Source organism: Wasmannia auropunctata, unplaced genomic scaffold (genome assembly GCF_000956235.1).
Source record: "Wasmannia auropunctata unplaced genomic scaffold, wasmannia.A_1.0 LD334250.1, whole genome shotgun sequence".
Classification (NCBI taxonomy): Eukaryota; Metazoa; Arthropoda; class Insecta; order Hymenoptera; family Formicidae; genus Wasmannia; species Wasmannia auropunctata.
Genome location: NW_012028640.1, coordinates 790,839 through 805,997, shown reverse-complemented (window position 1 = coordinate 805,997; position 15,159 = coordinate 790,839). Strand labels below are relative to the sequence as shown.

The 15,159-nt window shown below is 41.1% G+C and overlaps 2 protein-coding genes across 2 annotated transcripts in view; both read right to left on the bottom strand.

Moving 5' to 3' along the window:
• The window catches only part of LOC105458950 (facilitated trehalose transporter Tret1-like), a 4,051-nt gene extending 783 nt beyond the window's left edge, over positions 1-3,268 (bottom strand). Inside the window, exons 1-5 of the mRNA XM_011704587.1 lie at positions 2,987-3,268; positions 2,135-2,396; positions 1,479-1,639; positions 704-979; positions 231-478 (exon numbers count right to left, since the gene is read on the bottom strand). Of these exons, the coding sequence (XP_011702889.1) occupies positions 231-478; positions 704-979; positions 1,479-1,639; positions 2,135-2,396; positions 2,987-3,071 (1,032 nt within the window). The 5' untranslated portion in view covers positions 3,072-3,268. The remainder of the gene's footprint in view (positions 1-230; positions 479-703; positions 980-1,478; positions 1,640-2,134; positions 2,397-2,986) is intronic.
• Positions 3,269-3,633: 365 nt separating this feature from the next.
• LOC105458949 lies at positions 3,634-9,120 on the bottom strand. Its single transcript, XM_011704586.1, has 4 exons — positions 8,976-9,120; positions 6,871-7,063; positions 5,863-6,179; positions 3,634-5,352 (listed from the first exon to the last, which is right to left on the bottom strand). The coding sequence occupies exons 1-4, from the start codon at positions 8,982-8,984 to the stop codon at positions 4,843-4,845; spliced, it is 1,029 nt and encodes a 342-aa protein (XP_011702888.1). The 5' UTR covers positions 8,985-9,120; the 3' UTR covers positions 3,634-4,842.
• Positions 9,121-15,159: the final 6,039 nt, after the last annotated feature.

Below are 15,159 nucleotides of genomic sequence, written 5' to 3'. Positions count from 1 at the left end.
GTTTATTCCAATATTCTTTACATTAAATCCTTCGCGAAGGATTTAATGTAAAGAATATTGGAATAAACCAAGAATATATACGCACCAAGAACTGCGTGGGACTCTTAACTGCCTTTGTCATCTGTTTAATAATTATTAATGAGTTATGTTAATATTTTTCAATTATTTAGAGAATTACAGATTCACAATTAAAATTTGGTTAATATTGGATTAATTAATAAATTTTTTACCTGAAAACGAAAATACCCCGACAACGTGAACATGCAAACGGCCATCACTGACGCGCTGATGAACAATAATAGCTTTCTACCGGCGCGCTCAATCATAATCGTCGAAAAATAGGTGGCAATCACTTGTACGACGCCGATGATCACCGACGATGTGGACGAGCTCAGAGTTGAGCCCGCATCGTCAAAGATCCTCTTCGCGTAGAATATCAGCGAGTTGACGCCGGAGAGTTGTTGGAAAAACATTAGACCTGGAAAAATAATTAAATATCAAATTAAAGCGCTAATATAATTTGACATAATATGCGCGCGCGCATGTGTGTGTGTGTGTGTGTGTGTGTGTGTGTGTGTGTGTGTGTGATATATAAAAAATACAGATAAATTCGTTAAAAATAATAAAATAATTAATTATCGTAATAAAAGTATTTAATAATCGATTTAATTCAACTATTTAATAATTACGTTATGTATTTTACCGAGTGTGATGTAGATCGCTCTCCGATAATTTTTCAATTCCAAAATATTGGGCCTCGCCTGTCGCATTTCCGTGGCTTGAAGCTCGAGACTGGCCAATTCCGTCTCGGTGCTATAGTGAACTCCCCTGAAGTGTTTTAGCACGTCATTCGCCTCGTTCTTCCGACCCTGCATGACCAGCCACGCCGGTGATTCCGGTATGAACGGGAAGGAGATCAAAAGCAAGGCGGGCGCCATGGAACAAAGTATCGCGATGACGTGCAAGCTATCAGTAAAAGCTGCAAACGTAAATGTAACCGCTTATCATTTCAGGAAAGTTGTTGCGCAGAACGTGCCCTAGAACTCTCGCGACTTGAATTTTATCTATCATTGCAAACGCCATCAAACCATGTGTGCAGTAATGTCAAGCCCTTTATAATGATATCTTCCTCTGTCATTATAAGTAGATATCTGGCATACATACGTTGCATATACGTTTGTATGTCAAATGAAAAGCTACGTTCGTATATTGAAAATTATAATTGGGAAAAGAAGACGTTTAATTAATAAATTTTTGTGAAACTTCTTTATTTATTAACATTAATTACTTTATATCAGTTTAGTCAAGTTATATCAGCCGTTGATGTGATGAGATCATATAATAATATACATTCGAGATCTTAATTAATGTATAATACTTCTCGATTTTAATCGTAAGTTTTGTTGCACGATAATCAACGGTATGGCACATGCTATAAAATTATTCAGTGTTAATAAAAGAGTGAAATGCTTTTTTACCAGTAGCATATGCGAAGAGAATTCCGGCGGTAATCTGCAATTGAAAAAGGGTGCCAAGCATGCCCCTAATGCTCTGCTCGGCAATCTCAGAAGCGAACATGGGAACAACGACGGATGCTGCGCCGCATGCTGCCCCCGCAACAAACCGAGCCAGGAAAATCCTTTTGACGGAAAAACTCGGTTACGTAATGTAAGTAGAAAAATCGTAAAAAAACCGTACAATAAAATCGCTGACTGGGAACGCAGCCAAGGAAAATTGATGAATAAAACGTACGCGCGACGAACGGTGAACTTCGAGGACTGCAAGATTTCGTTTACTAATTGTTTAGAATTACTAATTTCTTCTGCTAATTATATCTCGTAAATTAACGATAAAAACCGCTAAAAGTAAGATTTTGATGTATATTATTTTATTATTACATTTTAACGTAACACATGAAATTTTTGAGGACTTTTGTATATATAACATAGCGAAAAAGATACGTCACTATTTTTACATGAAGCAGCTTTTCCAATCCTTTTGTATTTTTTAAATCCTTTTCGATGAAATATAGCTCCAAATACGGAGCTACATGGTTATTGGCATAAATAATCCTATACGAAATTGCGAATGAAATGCCAAAGCCACGCCGTAGATCTAAAATGTACCTTCTTACCATATCTTACTCCGCGCGAATCCGATAATGTACCAGCAGAAAAATAAGGGCACGGTCGTCGCCCAAATCGTCTTCTTCCGGCCAAACCTATCCGCCAGCATTCCCGCCGGGATGGCGGTCGGAATGGCGCCGAGGGGTACCAGGCAGGAAATCCAGGAGCCCTCCTGATCGCTGACAGGCAGCGTGTCGTTCGCGTTGTAAAGTGGCAAGGCGGACGACGTCCATGACAAATACGTGCCGATCGAGAACGCGGCGAGTGTCGCTATAAGCGGTAACAGAAAGTAAATGTCAGGCGCATTTCATCTCGTGAAATTCTCTCCTGAGGAATATTCTATTTGGTCTATCTCGGGGAAATATTTTATCTTCGATAACGTTCCGCCTCGAGAATTCTTTCTCGTCGCGCTACTCCTCGATGTTCCCCCGCTTAGAGACATCCCATGGGCGCGCGGCAGCGCGACGACGGTAACGCGAAGTTAAATTACAGAGTCAAGAGATGTCTATCGCGAGAGAGAGTTTTTTAACTATCGTGAGACGAACTTTCGATTGAATTAACCGACGCGAAGAATTAATGCGGCAATCGCGCGTGATGAATCGAGCTTTTTTTTCCCCGCAAAGTCGCTTCGAACCTCTCATCAAAGAGGCTACGGTGAGGATAAAGGCGGATTTACACAATTTTATGGCCGTTAAAAATCTATCTGTCCCCTAAGCACACGCGCCCTGGATTCGCCAGATTGTTTTTTTTTTTTTATCAATTCTCTCGCGTCTATTAAATATTCATGTGCAAATGCAGCCGCATCTCGATATCCTCGCGAGTTCGCGCGAGGATTAAGCGCTCCCACCTACGAAACTCACCCACAAGCACGCCCACATATTGCGCGCATTTCGACGCCGGTCGCTCGCTCGACGATCTCTCGTCGCTCTGCGCAATTAAAGCCATTGTGCATTCACGGGAAAAATTCACACGCTTGCGATCACTTTGGCCTGCACCTAAAACACTTCGCAAAAACAAACGGCGCTCGCCGACGGTGTTCCGCACGCGCGCGCGCGCCGACGCGAGGGTTCGGGCGACATTGAACGCAAACACAGAGAAGAAAGAGGCGTCGTTACGCAGTCCGTCGGTTGATACGGACTGTCCGTCCTAATTCTGTTTCGCCGCGTCTCTTCCGCGGCGAGATCTTCTTATCAGAGCGGCCCGTACCGATATCGGCGATTCGGCGTAACCCCCGACGCTGACGTAATGACCAGAGTCGAGGTTTTTATACCATCATAAATAATCTGCGTGCCGCATTATCTACATTAATACATCTCTCCTCGTCTCGATATATCACGCGCCTCTCAGACTCAAGCGCACATAATTGTGCGCGGATAAAGTTCATCTGTCGCTATTCAGACTGCGTTTATGTCTCGCTTTGGACACGGCGTTTCAAATGTCGCATTCAGCCGCGCCCGCTTCCGCTTTCACGACGCGCTTCGGTTGAACAAAAAACGCACAAGGGTTGTTCCTCAAATTCGAGTGTATTTTTCAATCCTTTCTCGGTAGAAATACTGAAGCTTGATATTTCGTTAATTCATCCCTGGAACATGACTGAATCGTGTCTCTATATAAACGTAATTTCTGCACGCATGTCTAAAAGTCCATTAATATACCTTATAAATATAGTTAATTTGAAATTCGAAAATACGAGATATTAAAGAGAAAACATGGAAATGCCTAATCTATCAAATTCATTAAAATTTATTAGTGGTGAAAATTTTTCTAATAAAATAACTTTTTTATCCCAAGAAAAAAAATTACATTTTGAATAAAATAAATATTTGAAAATATTGCACACATTAAATCACAAGTATACATGTACAAATATGTTGCAGTTATTTATTTCATTCATTTATTTTACGCAGAAGGGTGAGAGAGATTAAAGAAGAGAAGGAGGGTAACGACAACAGTAGAGATTGCATTTTTCATCTGTATTTATGTTATAATCAATAAAAGTGCAATCTACTAACAATCTTGAAAACATGACATCATTAACGCCTTCCAATCATAAGATAATAAAGATAATAAAAGAGGATGTTTACGGAACGTGAAATAATTTTCCTGGTCGCGCGATCGCGATCGCGCAAAATAAGCTTAACATTAAAAAAAAATAATAATAAAGTTAGGAAGATACTCGAATACGAATCAAGTCCGTTCTTCCGCGTTTTCGCGGGAACAATCGTTGAACAAACTCGAGAAGCATTCGCGTAATGTTTCCTCAAATCCCCGACACCGATACTTATTACGCGAGACGATACATTTGAATGGAATTTTCCTGCTATATCTTCTTCTTGTGCTTCTTGATTGTTGCGATTAATTATCTTTAGCAATCAAGAGCCATTAAATAAATACACGATATGAGTTTATTATTTTATCTTTTCGCTTTTTTTATCTCTCAATTGAAATATGAATTTCTTGATTGGAAGTTACAAAATCATATTTCGTTCAGGAAGCCTGCAGATGACTCAACGATATATTTTATTCTTTATTTTTCCTAATGACTCAACGGTATGTTTTATTCTTTATTTTTCCGCGAGATTGAGATCCGCTGACAAATCCGAAATTTAGGAAAGGAAATTGTGTACAGAATTAATGTTTGATACATGACATGTCGCTTGGAAGACGAACGCTTCTACGCCCCCACGGGACATTTTCTGTGGCGCCGACATGATTATCACTTCGCTTCGGGCAGATTAGTTGCCATGACTCTGAATCCATTGTGATCGGCGATGTAATGCACCTGCTGAAGAATCCCGTTGGGATCGATGTAACTGTATGCTCCCCTGGTGGTACCGTCGAGCGACCTGGATTCGGTTTTCGCGCTCGAGTCCCCGGTGTAGCTGTAATCGTATTGGCCCAGAGAGTCCTGGGTATGATGCAGCGAGCTGTGAAGGAATCTGTAAGGCAGCACCGGAAGTACGTAGGGCGCGGGTAGGGCTAATCGTTTTTGGATATTCGCGAGCGGCATCAGCCTCCCCGGATGCAAGGCATTCTGATTAGACGTCCGGTCGTCATCCTTGAGAAGCGTGTTCTCCCTTAATGACGTCGGAGTTGATAATGACGAGACGATGGTGGTGGTGGGCCCCGAAGACGTGGGCGTTACCTTCGAGAGACTCGGATCCGGCTTGGGAACGTTGATTCTCTCTGCCTCTGATCTTGGCAATAAGAACGGATTGTTGGCATCCTAAAAAAAGAAGAATCGAGTAAACAAATTACTCGAATTTTATTTTAATGTTATTTTAATGAATAGATATGAATTTATTTGCAACGTCAATTATGAAATGCTGTTTTAAATGTCATTTTGCATACAAAATTAATTTATGTAAATTAAGTAAGCAATATATACATATATTTTTTTAACTATTCTATTATTTACAAGTTATATTTTTAGCGATTAGTAGAACAAAATGTATTGTTAAAAAATAAGATTAAAAAATTATATATATGTATATATTTTATTATTTATTTTATATTTACGATAGAAATATTTTATCGATTTATTTTATATTTAGGATAGAAATATTTTGTGGATTACTTTTATTGAAACTTTCTCTTATTAAGCAAAAAAAATTCCACAGCGATCGCGGTGCTGTAAACTTTTCGTATTATATAAGAAAACACGTAATTTTTCCTTTTTATCTCATTCCTCTTGTTCGGGCAAACTTCGATTGAGCTGTCCGCGCAACTTACACACCTCTACTTCCTGCGCCTTTAAATTCAGCTCGGCTTTGCTGTTGCCGTCCGGCTGGATTTGGGCGAAGCTAAAGTACGACGGCAGGATTTTGTACGACAGAAGATTCTGATCCTGCCAATTGGCCTGATGCGACTTCTGCAACTCCTCGAGATGATTTCTCTTCGCCGCGGCCACTTCCGGCGTGTCCTGTACAGTTTGCGGCAGATCATCCCTGGGCGGTTGCGGCAGATTGCTCGCGCTGACTCTAAATCCGTTCTTATCGTCCGCCGTATACGAGACCGTTTGCAAAATTCCATTTGCGTCAATGTAGGAATAGCCTGAGGGCACAAACGATATACTCCTCGATAACGGTACACATTATGTTATCTGGAGAAGGGGGGGGGACGCTTGTTCGCGCGGAGGAACGTATTTACAATATAAATTGTTGCATACGTTTATTAGACTATATGTTATTCGCCGTAATTATTGTGGCTATTGATTAATAAAATAGCATTAATTACATAGATCCTGCTTTCGGTGATTACGTATACATTCATACAATTTCGCGCGCGTTACATTATGCGTCGTGCGCGTATCGTGAGTCATCACATTGCAATCGAGAGAAAGAGAGAGAGAGAGAGAGAGAGAGAGAGAGAGAGAGAGAGAGAGAAGCCCTAACGCGCAACCGCGTATTGTCATCCGAGGAAATTTGCAGGGACTAGCATATGCGGCGTATGGGCGTCTTTCTTACGTCATGCCGGCGAGCATTAGCGAAAGATTCACTCGCGAACGTAGGCCGGTAATGCACCTCTTGTAACACATTTCAAAAGAATGCATTCCATTTATGCACTTGCGGCACGCGCATTAGATCACGAATCGTGACAGGCATTGTCGTCCATTGGAGACAAAAATTTCGCTTTACGTTTACGTATAACAGCATTCGAGCTCCGCGTGATTGGTCTTTATCGATGACGAGCTCTCTTATCAAAACGCCAAGAAATGTGTGAAATTAAAGAGAAAAAAACTCACCACCCTGTGTGACGCCGTTCAAGGTAGTTTCCGCTTTGGCGTGATGCGGCCCGGTGAAGGAGTACTGGTAAGATCCCGAACCGTCTTGTATGTGGTACTGCCTTAATGGCGAAAGGGCCGGTATCGGACTCAGCCAAACATTGGAGAGCGGCAAAGCGATGGATCGTCCGATGACGAGGCTGCACAAAATTGTCTGCAGACAGAAGAATATGACAAGCGATAACTATAACATTATCGAATTATTATCGGCGTATTAACAAATTATTATCAGCAGACATCAACTTTAGCCGAAAATACGATAAGCCCGCGAAAAATTGTCATTGGTGAAGCTAATCAATATTCGTGAAAGACAGTTAAATTAAATTCGTTAAAGACATTAAAAGATAGTAAATTTTTATATTGATCAGCGACAAGTACACACCGTGAAACACGATTATTTATGAAATCGTCTCGTTGATAATCATCTTAATTTTATTCAATCTCACTTATTATCTCAAATTTATGATAAAGAAAAATGTACCATCTCTTAATTTAAAGGTACGCGGAGAGAATTTTATTTTAAAATTTACCCTGAAAATTATATTAATCATAGGACAACACAGTATTTCGACGAATTTTCTATGATTTTCACTATTTTTTTAAATATATAAGTACTATAACAAATTTATTGTAGTGTACAGTAAAATTTGTCGAAATACTATGTTGTCCCACGATTAACAAAATTTTCAGGGTAAATTTTAAAAAGAAATTTTCTCCGTGTATTTATATATCGAGTAACTTAATTCACATTTATATTTCGATAGAAATTATCAATTAATTATTATATATTGTGTAATAGAAAAAAAATCTGTACACGGAGAGAATTTTCTTTTAAAATTTACCCTGAAAATCATGTTAATTGTGAGACAATATAGTATTTAGGTAAATAATTTTACTGTGCACTACAATAAATTTTACTGCGAAATCTTATTGTAGTGCACAGTAAAATTTGCCTAAATACTATATTGTCCCATAATTAACATGATTTGCAGGGTAAATAAAAAAAAAATTCTCTCCGTGTAGCTTTAATTAAGACTGTAACACGCAACATTAGTTTATTAAAACCTTTACTAGACAAACAGCGATGCTTAAACACATCTCGTCACCGCCAGCAGCTACGTTTATTAATTAAAATGATGGTGCATCAGCTACGCGGGCGTGCGAAGATGCGACTGTCATTACGCGGCAGGCGTAATTTTCTACACGAGATATTGCCATTTAGGGAGACACGCGCGGTAACATTAGCCGTGACGGTTACACGGATACGAGGAAAGATTTGCTCCACCCCTTCCCCTCGCCTTCTCTCTTGTCTCGACCAGCATGAACTCTCATCGATCGCGAAAACTCAAGCTCGATTACGCGGAACGGCTTCCCGGCGCAATCGAACTGCATTTGTTATGATGTTTTTCCGCAGAGCAAAACCACATTCCTCGAAATTGCGAGCGACGAATCCAGGCCTTCAACCGCCAGTGAGCGACCGCAACTATATCGCGGTTCGGTCGAATCAATAGTTATTACCGCGAGATACCGCGAGTTGGCCGCTGCTCGCATTGAAATGGTACTGCAGAAGCGATTATTACCATATTAATATGGATTCCGCCGCAAAATACACTCGGATGATAAAATGATTCGTAAAATCGATACGGAAATGTGTCGGGTTTCTGTTGCTCTTTGAAAAATTCTTACTATACATGCCGCGGATACGCGGTAAATTGAATTGTAAAAACTTTCGTTTCACCTCAGTCCTCGTTTGTCAAAGACGGTGTAAAAGGCTAAAAGTTTATTCCTGTACCACGAAGTGGACGACGGGATTAAATTAGAGACCGCCCACAAGAGCAAGATGCTGGAAACTACCTCGGGATTAATTACAAATTGGTCAAAGGGGACACGAGAGTAAGTGAAACTCTGGCGAGAGAGAGAGATACGGGGACGGTAAATATAAATTATCGCTATTTTAAATTACACTTAATTCACTAACGCGTAAATCTATAAATTATTTGACGAGCGCGAAAGTTGTTCGGCGCGCAATTCAAACTGTCGAAATTCCAGGAGAGGATTTCACTCACGAATATCATGATCGTCCTCGGTTTGGATCAGGCCGCCGATGAACCGTCGCTCCGATCGTGGCTAGCGGATCCGGGCCCCTCGATCGCGGCTTTTCTTTTTCTCGCTCGCCTAGGATAATCCCGGTGAGAGTCGGCTAACGGGTGTGAGAGTGCAAGCTCTCGGTCGCATCCTCTTATATAGGATTCCCGTGGACCTGCCCCGCGCGCGCTTACGGTGGTTCCCCACCCGGCGCGTCGCGCGCGACGGTCGGGGCCCTAGTAGGGCCCCAGCCGGGGCCCTACGGGGCACGGGATCGAGCGGCGCGGCGGCTCACGGAGCGCCCCGAGTGCCCGTTTGCTGCCCACGGTCGCAAATCACCCCGCGCTCGATTTCCACGCCGATAAATCAACGTTTATTGGTCTCGAGTACGAGCCGTCGATCTTGCACGCATTCCCGGGCACCGATCCGCGTCCGTGGCCGAGGATGTACGCGCGCTTCCCGACGCGCCCCATGTAATAAGGATGCGTGCGCGCAAAAGGCGCGAGCGTAACAACGCGGCGCGACGCCGCGCCGCCGCGCCGCAATGAAAGGTAATTTACGCCGGCCGGATTTTAAATCTCCTCCTCGCAGTGGGTATCGAATGGACTTTATTCGTCGGCTGTCGATATCACTTGAGTGGATGTGTATATAAATTATTTTACGATCGGTACGAGATCAATTTTAAATTTATATTACGAACATCCGCTATCCTGTAAGAATTTTTTTATTTTTCATAACCAAATTATAGTATGCAGATTCTTTTGCGTAAATGAATTTTACCTATCTGTATTAATATTGATAGCGTCCGCTCATTTGAGACGATTTACTCGCCTAAACAGGTTTTCCGAACGTTATTTAGGATTAACGTTTTGCTGAAACGACTGCCTGATTGCCGCTGATAACGCAGTTAAATCCGCTTAATAGTTTGTTATCATTGCTAATAATACCTCGTTACTTGTTATCAAAGACGTGTGCATAATTAATGCGGTTCATCTCTCACACGCGTAATCTTCATTACCCTTAAATTGCATTATTGCTAGTTACGACCCATTCATCAACGCAACGATCGAAATAAGCTGCACCGTAAATGCACCGAAACAACTAACGTGCGCGTGTTATTACGAGCTGCATAATGACATTGGAGGGTAAACGACGGACGGAGAAAAAAAAAAGGTTTCGCACATACCAATGCAAATACGGCCGTTGCACAATGTAACAAGACTTAAACGGAGCCGAGATAAATCTCTCCCGTGACAAGCAGGTCGTTCCCTCTTCAAATCGAATTATCATATTCAAATCTAATTGCGAATGATTTGCTCCGTCGAAGGTGAGTAATAATTAATCGATAATTGAAGTCATTAATACCGCGTTTCTCGAAAATATACTTTTGCAGTTTTACAAAAAAAAAATCGACAGATAATAATTCGTTGATTTATCTGTCTGTACTTCAACTTTATCGCAGCACGGAAAGTTTCGGAAAATCGAGAGGATTTATAAAATTCTCTGTCAAAGAATTTTATAAATTCGACAAGCTACCTAAATACGATTTTCGCGTCGTACGTGGAGCGGAGGGCCTTAAGGCAACGTGGAGCAAGATTACGCGCGTCAAGGGATCGAAGCAACGTTCTTCGCTCGATTCTTTCGTGAAAAATCGCGTTGGCGGCGGTGCGAGCCCCTCGGTAATAGAAACGAAAATAAAATCTAAAAAAAGAAAAATAGAAACGAACGCGAAATGCAATTAGCGAGCGGTGAAAATGAAACGATATACCGGCGCGGCGAAAGGTCCGCGTCCTTTTAGGGAAGGTCCGGGACGGCCGCGGGGCCTCCGGCGTCTCTCCGCGCCGCCGATCGCATAAATAATGCCCGCGCGCGGATTTACGGCCGGCTCGCTTAATCCGACGATGTAAGGGAACGATACGAGCGTAATGAGTTCATCAATTTCGACGGAATTACTCACGTGCCCGCTCGCGCGCAACAAGTCGCCGTCGACGGGGGAGGACTGCTCTCGCTCTCTCTCTCTCTCTCTCTCTCTCTCTCTCTCTCTCTCTCTCCCTCTCTCTCTCTCTCTTTCTCTTTCTCTCTCGCCGACGACACGCGAACACGTGGGCGATGCTGCGTTGGTTTTGACATTGGCACTAAACGGGGATTCTCGTTCTCTCTCTCTTTCTTTCTCTTTCGTCTCGCATTAAATGGCTCTCGTAGAGCCGACTATCTAACCGCGCGGCACAGCGCGGATGCGATGCAATGCGATGCCGCTGAGAAATGCAACGAGAAGGTACCGCGTACGGCGGTGATCCTAAATCAACCCCTCCTCCCCTCCTTTCTCATTCCGTAGAGCAAAAACAATGGCAACTATCAATTCCCATGGTATGCAACGAGAGAAAGCGAGCGGTATCCAATACTAACGCAATCGATTCTGAAATATGAAATATTAATATGATTTTTTTGTGCTAGAATGAGTTAGAGAGATGATGTATAGTTTTAAATTCTGTCGTAAAATTTTTTGCGACATGCACGAATAACTATATATCTTCTAAATAGTTGACAAAATAGTATTGATATACGTATCATTAATAATCGAAGGTTTTTTTTAATTAAATATATTTTCAAATAAAATTTTAAAGAATAGAAACAAATGCCAAGTACAATTTACGAGCGGCAAAAATGAAACAATACCGGCGCGACGAAAGTCCGTGTCGTTTTAGGGAAGGCTGCGGAGCCGTATTAAATATATTTTTTATAAGATTTTTATTTTTTAAAATCCCACAGAAAAAGTGTTTAAAAAATTTACTATTGTCTTATAGGAAATATTTAATTGCCGGTTTTGTTTTAATTAAATACATTTTCTATGATTTTTATTTTTTATATAAGTTTTCACAAGAAATATATTAAAAAATATAATATCCACAAAATTCTTAAAATAACATACTAATTATTATTTATTATATATAATTATTATATTACATAATTACGTATCATATTATATTATTACGTAATTACTATTACATAATTATATAATCAATATATAATAATTATTAATTATCATATTTTCCTCTTGTAACTTCTGGGATAGCTTCTGTCCCGAGCTGTTTGAAGATGCGAACATCGCGACCGGCTCTCACGGTTCCGGAATTCACGTCGCATTACTGTCCTCGTATTACCGTCCAGTTCCACGTAGCTGAAAGCGTTTTCGCTGCCGGCGTAAGTTTCCCACCGTCGCGGAGGATTTCAATATACGCACGAAGCAACTAATCCACGTCGCGCTAATCGCAGCTGGAGTTCTCGCAGTCTAATTATCGCGGGATTATTCCTACTCCGCGGAGAGCGAACGTTCGGATGCTGCGAACCCTCACGCCCCCCGATCGCGCGCGACGTCTTTATTACATGCGGCTCGTATTCCGCTCGTAAAACTCTCCTCCCGGAATAACACTTCTCGAAGATCGTCGCCCATAATGCATCCCCGTAGACCCTTTTTCCGGTCTGTCGTTGCGAGACGGGGACTATAATAGAACGTATATGCGACACGGAACGACGTCTGCCGACGCGTCGCCGATTCGACCTGTCGGTCGAATCAGCGCGACGAGCAGACGACCTCGTAAAGAAAAATGTAACTCGGAACTGCTTTTCGCAGCCTCGTAAAAGCGTTGCGTAAATAACGCCTCATGACGTAATGAGGCACGTCAATCGATCAATTTGTTATCGCAAACTATACATAATATTATGTATTCGATGGAGCTGCCAAGTCATCTTATTCGCGGGTTGAAGTCGCTGCAACTTTGCGTTGGACATAGTGATGCAACCGTACATATTTTATCAAACACGCAGTAGTTACGATTTCATAAACACGACGCGTGAAGACGATTATATTCAAATTTAAAAACACTGTTTCTGAATAAATTGCACACTCTAAAAATAAAGGAAATTTTTGTTCCATTATTATCTTTATTAGCTTTCTATCATGCATTAATACATTTTCTCGTAATACTTTAATCTTTTTAATCCTTTTAATCCTTACGGTCAATTTCGAAGCGGTAATGCTATTATATTTTTCACAAGCAATTTTTGAAGTAGAGATTCTATTTAAGGACGATCGATATTCGAGCGTTAATTCCATCTATAACGGATGAGCTTTAAGTACACAGCTTTGTGTACACAAAATGTCCAATTACTGTTAAATGTCTGAATATTATGTTTGTGGTACTCGTGGCTTTGTTTACCGTGCGAATTACAGTTCTCGCTGCGTTTTGCTTCCCGATGATACGGCAAGTGAGTACATTTCTCAAACGTTGAGAAAAACGTTTTTTGTCGTCTCACTGAAGATTAGAGGTAGGAGGAGAACCTGATATCCTCCGCATCTCACCTTCTTTGTCGCACGGCGATTTTGATACGGCGACACGCTACACAGCCGATGCGACCGTATATATCTTACGCGCGGGATACACCTATAAAACATTTGGTTTCGCCTTTTACGGTAGAACGAATTTTTCTTGCGTACTTCGAGGATCGTTGACCCTTTCTCGTCGTACAGTCGTGCTTAGATTTTTTTGTTGAATTTTCTCATAATAATAACTTTATTGAAGTATGAATGAAATATCATACATATAGAAGCAAATTCTGGAGAGCTGCATCTCAAATGAGGATCAGCAATAATGTTACTTATAATTAAGCCTAGACCTTTAATATAATTAAAATATTAATTAAACGATAAAAATAATAATAATCATATAAGCGGATATATGACTTAATATTGAGAGTATGCAAAAATAATTATATATATATTTATATATATATATATAAACATACATAATATATTATAAGCATACATAAATGTGTAGAATTATAAAAATAATAATATCTAATTTTGAAAATTAAAAAATATTAACAAATACATATAATAAATAAAAGAAAATAAAGTGTAATTTATCTAAACATACAATGCGTGAGAATGTAAAAAAAATAGACAGTAGATGAAAATCATTTATTTTAGGAACAAAAGGCCTGTTCTTTACAGCTGGCTGCGCTAGTTCAGAGTTTATCTTTCTTCTTTAAACGTATGAAAGAAAAAGATAAACTGTGAATTACTGCGGCCAGTTCAGCTGTAAAGAACAGGCCTAAAGTTAAAAATATATGAAAAAAGTATTCGTCGATAAAAATTTCAAGGCTCTCTTGTTTCCAGGTACGCATATATAATATGTGCTAGCTTTTTCGGCGGCATATTCTGACGAGAAAGATTTCACCAGATTTCGTAAATTATTAGTATTTTCGTATCATCATTTTTTACCAATTCATCAATTCCACGAGATTATATTATGTAAGTGAATTCAGATGTTTTCTAAAATAGGTTTGATGCCGTCCATGCATCACTGCACACCACGACAAGAAAGCAACGCCAGTTTTGATCCGAGCGAGGTGCACGCCGCGCCAGCGACATCGAATACAAATACGTCCGACATTTCACCGCGCGCACCATCCCCACGTGTCGCCTCTTCGCGTCAGTAAAGGCTGTCTCGCGCTGCCAGGAACGACCTGATTTACGAGCACAGCCCTGTAAAATCTTCCCCAAAGATCAGCCGGCTTGAATAAACTCGCGCGAATCGCGATATCCCCCGCGCATTCGTGCGCATTGCTCGGTGAAGATACCCGATTTTGAGAACTGAATAATTCTGTTTAGCGCTGAACAGCTCCGACGAATAGCTCGTGAATCGTTCCAACAATAAGATACGGAATATGTACACGCGTATGCTTGTATGATTTCCGTTAGATATGTTAACGTTTCTCGTATATCAGCGCGATAACGCGATTGCGAAATACGAAGCGTGCGCGATCGTGCCTTTAGAATGAGAGGCAAAATCGAATTAGGCTTCCGGCATAAATCGACGCGTGGCGCGGGCGATTTTTCTTTTTTTTTTTTTTTTGCGTTGCAGAAATTCGCGCGCAGGCAATTATAAAAGGGCGATAAATAATATGCTAATTAGCCGGCGCGCTATACACGGCGATAAACACAGGGTCGCGCGGATCCTTGCAGCGTGTGGCTCTCGAACGCGAACCGTGAATCACGAATCGTTGGGGCCGCGAGCGCGTGTACTACAAGGAGGAACTAACATCCGATCGAAGATTACGGGGACTAACTAACGATTCCATTTGCTGATTGCCCGGTCACTACGG

Excerpts from the sequence above, each read along its gene's own strand:
- LOC105458949 (XM_011704586.1), bottom strand. Across the intron at positions 6,180-6,870 it reads GAACGGCGTCACACAGGGTG|GCTATTCCTACATTGACGCA; the intron begins GTGAGTTTTTTT and ends TTGTGCCCTCAG. Across the intron at positions 5,353-5,862 it reads TAAAGGCGCAGGAAGTAGAG|GATGCCAACAATCCGTTCTT; the intron begins GTGTGTAAGTTG and ends TTCTTTTTTTAG.